Here is a 4,475-nt window from a genome sequence, read left to right on the forward strand (position 1 = left end):
CTTACAATCAGAAAAAGGTGATTTCTAATGATTTATGCAAGAGTTACATTGTCCAATATAGCTCAAAGAATATGTTGTATAACAGGGTTCAATTCACAGTTTGCAATTCCAAATAACCCCTTCTTTCAGATTATTAGCCAAAATTATCAAGACGATCTGCAAATCAAATTAACTTGTATATCAAATCTTTCAATCTAAATTGAACCCTGTTGCATAAATGTATATTTGCTACAATTATTTTACATCTATAGCAAGACAGAGTGGCCTTTAGGTTGCAGGTACATGGACAGTCTTGGATGATGATTTTTGTCATGGACTCACGTATTGAACAGTTGCAAGCACACTAAAAAAATCTCCAGTTGGTCATTTTCCACCATGTTGATAATCATATGCAGATCATGCAATTGAAAGGAAATGAATTTGATTGGATGATGACGCTCTGTCTTGTAGAAGATAAATCAATCAGCGACAAATATCAAACTGGTTATAAATGATACTGATATTATAAATCCTGTCGGCAACTTAAACACATTTGAGATTTTACTCAAGATTCGAGTCAGCGACAAAAATGGACTAACCAAGAATGTTCATGTGCTCTCACCATAAGCCTACGACATGGCATATGCTCACATATTTAGCACATTTATATAACTAACCACTGTTTTCACAGAAGAAATTAAAGATGGGTTTCCTTATTTTTAGTGTCAAATTTAGCAAACTATTTGATTAATTGGTGTTTCTAATAAATTATCATGTTTTCTTAATCATATCATTCATTATGTTCTTATTAAAATCATTAAGAGTTTTAACCAAATATAAATGTCCATGTATGTACAGTCTGGATAAACAAAAAAAGACTTTTTGACCTTTGTTGATCAGTCACTAATTGGAATTCTGCTAGTAATTCTCTTTAATTTAGCTAATTATGAATTATTTATAGACAAACTGCTTTTTTTCCAAGTCGTTAGAACACTTCTACTTTCTATTCGTATAAGTATTAGCATTTTCATTTTTGTAAATGAAAATAAGGGAACCCATCTTTAAGTTCTAAAAGATTTTGGGTATATTCAGAAAATAATGTTTTTGAAAAAGGGATGAGAAGAGATTTCACGATTTTTCTAGTTTTTGTTGTAAGTCCTTAATTTCTTTTTCCAATTCTGATCGTCTGGCCACTTTATCCAGTTCTTGTTGTGCTGGTTGCTTTAATTCTCCACTCTTAATCTTTTCCTCTAACTTTTCAGTAGATTTCAATTTTTTTTGTAAATTTTTCAATTTTTTCGCTGGATCTGCATCTTGTACAGCTAGACCACTATCACCTCCTTTTGGTAATTTTTTTGCTTTTCCACCTTTCTTGGACGAATCATCTGCAACTTTGATGCCGTAAACAGATGCTAACAAATCGTCAACCCCATCTGCTTCATCTACGACCTTCTTGCCACCTTTACGATTATTAACGCCTTTTTTCTGCTGCCCTGCTTCAACTGCTGCTTGTTTCTGTTTACTTCTGGCTTCTTGATTGGTCATTACATGACCTCTAGAAGCCGATTCTTTGGCTGACTTAGCCTTATCTACCAGATCTGGACTTAACCCTATAGGTACCCCTGCACGACTTTTCATCCATTTGACACTTTCATTTTGATACCTGGAGAAAAACCGAAATACAGTAGTAGGACAATGGTTTGTGTTTCATTTGTACATTAAGATTATTTAGTAGGGTGGTGTGGTGCTGGATTGGAGAGTTCTGAACAGGTTCCGTTAAAATTCTGTCCCCAATCGAACCACATTCAAAATTTTCTTATCTACATTACATTTACATTGTGACGAATGTTCAAGAGACCTAAACTGAAGTGGCTATATTAAAAATGAAAGTTTATGTTTGGTTTTGGGCCTAATAGGGTTAAAGTTTATACTCACACTGGGACTTCTTCTGGAGGCACGTAACCGGCTTTGACTTTTCTTGCTTTACGTATGGAACCATCAGCTCTCCTACTTTCTGGTAAAAATAACTCTCCTAAAATATACAAAGATCTTCATGCATCAGTCTTAATAAAAAGTCTTTTGAGTAGTAGGGGAAAAAAAGGATGTGTTCAGAACTCAGTTTGAACTTCCTTGGGTGGGCCCTAATGGAGAACAGATTCTGTCTATTCTGCTTTCCATCGAGTGGTATAAATGCAGAAACGGTTTGTCACATTCAAAATTTTCCCATTTACTTTCTTCTCTGCCATTTTCTGTCGGCAACTACATTTTATTTCCATGTAGTGGTTTCCTCCCTAGACAAGTTCCTCCCTAGTGGTTTTGCCCCATTGGTTTTTCACCTCTTTTTAATTTATAATGAACTAATAAAAAACCTGTTAATCTTTATCAATTATTGTGATGGATTAATATAATATCAGGAAGCCATTGGAATAAATTGCTGTGATATTTTTAATCAGAGATAAGTAATCTGTTGGTAAGCAATAAGCATGATAAGATATAGCATTTTATCCACCTCTGTTCAAATTTGACTTGTTCAATATTGCTGATTTGTGTTGAAATTGCAATATTCTTGTAAGTTTAAGGCATGCGCCATGCCATTCCACACATGTGTAATGTGTTTTAATCCCTGTTCCAACTTGTTTAATTGAAGGTCCAGTTCATCAATTGAGCGACCCCCTGGATTCCTGATTCCCAAAATGATGGTAATCTACTGTTATATGGTTGGTAGAACTTTACAAGTTGTTTTTCAAGTCAATTTCAACTTAGTAAAAATTTTATACAGTGGTGTAACCTATTTTCGTGGATATAAGGATTCAACATCGAATTTCGTCAAAGTTAAAAAAACGAAAACAAATTTTTATGTCTTAGATGTTTCCTCAGATATTCTACAAAATAATTAAAATTGGTTTATTTCGATTTTCTTAATGAATCCTTCACTTTGACCCATATTTCATGAGCAACCAACTCGGCAACGGCGGCAGAATGTGTCACCTATTTTCGTGTACAATGTTTGATCTATAAATAAGTCTAGAAAAACATGTTGTATGGATACCCAGTGGTATAATTAACTTTTCTTAGTATTTATCTTTAATATCAATTCATTATAACTAGTGACAATTCCCTCAAAGAACCACGATTTAAAAAAAAAATAGTGACTGACAAAATAAGATACGTAGCATGATTTATTGCTAAAAGTCACTGAAACAACATAAGAATATGGTCCACTTTGTGTTCCATAGAAATTTTCTGCTGACACGGAATCCGCTAGTTGATCACGTGACTTTATTTGTTGGATTATATTCTAGCAGACGACACTTGGAAATCCGATTACCGCACGGGATTATAATGAAATTCGGCCGATAAAAAATGGTGATGTTTGGTAATAAGTGAAATCCGCCATTTTGTATTTGTCAAAGTATACATTAATACATTTTACCTTGCTTGCAACTACTGGATTCATTCTACTAGCTGATAATGTACAGAAAACCCATGTTTATTAAAACAAACTAATAAGGAGATCGCGCAAGGTCGCTCACGTAAATTATTAATCATTTCCGAAAATCCACGAATAATAGGTTTCCACGAAATTAGGTTACTTGACTGTAATATTAGGCTTACACTGTTACACAGCAGTACAGACAGTAGCCTTCCGTACTATTTTGCCAATGCCCTTAGCTTATTTCATTAAAATCATAATGTTTATACCCTCTTCTCTTAAATACCAATGCACAGAATAATAATCTCACAATTTTTACCATTATAATAACTTGTAAACCAATTTTTTACCTGTTACACTATCTTTCACAACTCCAGTTCTTTCTACTGAACTGGGCGCAGCCATATTGGTTTTCGATTAAAGGCAAGTAACTCTTATTAACATCATTATGATAAAGATTACAATAATTTCAAAGTCATAATGACGAAGTGTCAATTGCAAATTTGAGCTTTGTAGCTTTGTAACTTTTTGAAGATAGCCTAGAAATTTATTCGGATATGAACACTTTTTGTGCATTGGTCCACTTTACTGAAAATTTAAATTTTTTCAGTTGGGTCTATTTTTTTTCCAAAAATCTAAAAGTTTGAGGTTGTAACTTTAGGACCAATTGAGACACAGCATCCTGGTTTATTGTGCCATCTGAACCAGAGATGGGCTATCCATGCAAGGTGCAACTCTGTCACACTTAAGGTCTACAACAGTATCGGTTTTAGTATGTCCTATTGAAGCAAAGAAAACAACAAAAACAAAAACCGAGCAAACTCCGCAAATTTTTAGTCATTTTGATCAGGAATAATTTCAAATTTGGACCCAATTTTTTTCTCATTTTTGGCTACTTTTTTTAAAGATGACCAAACAAATTGAAGTTTAAAAACTTGGCCAAAATTTTTTTTTTTATCAGTGGACTTACCCGGTGTCATAACTATACAACAGAATCCCTCTTTAATCAAATAAATCTATAAAACTAAGTAATTTTGAAACATGCTTAGAAGCTCGTTTCAAT

The 4,475-nt window shown here is 33.5% G+C and overlaps 1 protein-coding gene across 1 annotated transcript; it reads right to left on the minus strand.

The window, feature by feature from the left end:
* Positions 1–931: 931 nt before the first annotated feature.
* On the minus strand, positions 932–3,821 carry LOTGIDRAFT_205412 (hypothetical protein). Its single transcript, XM_009054848.1, has 3 exons — positions 3,763–3,821; positions 1,915–2,011; positions 932–1,642 (listed from the first exon to the last, which is right to left on the minus strand). The coding sequence occupies exons 1-3, from the start codon at positions 3,815–3,817 to the stop codon at positions 1,108–1,110; spliced, it is 687 nt and encodes a 228-aa protein (XP_009053096.1). The 5' UTR covers positions 3,818–3,821; the 3' UTR covers positions 932–1,107.
* Between the last annotated feature and the right edge of the window lie 654 nt (positions 3,822–4,475).

This window comes from Lottia gigantea (assembly GCF_000327385.1).
Source record: "Lottia gigantea unplaced genomic scaffold LOTGIsca_228, whole genome shotgun sequence".
NCBI lineage: Eukaryota > Metazoa > Mollusca > Gastropoda > Lottiidae > Lottia > Lottia gigantea.

Bases quoted from the DNA above. Each gene is read 5' to 3' on its own strand.
- LOTGIDRAFT_205412 (XM_009054848.1), bottom strand. From the start codon at position 3,817: ATGGCTGCGCCCAGTTCAGTAGAAAGAACTGGAGTTGTGAAAGATAGT. The intron at 2,012-3,762 runs GTAAAAAATTGG...TGTATATTTTAG, and splicing joins TGTGAAAGATAGTGTAACAG to GAGAGTTATTTTTACCAGAA. The intron at 1,643-1,914 runs GTGAGTATAAAC...GTTTTTCTCCAG, and splicing joins CCTCCAGAAGAAGTCCCAGT to GTATCAAAATGAAAGTGTCA.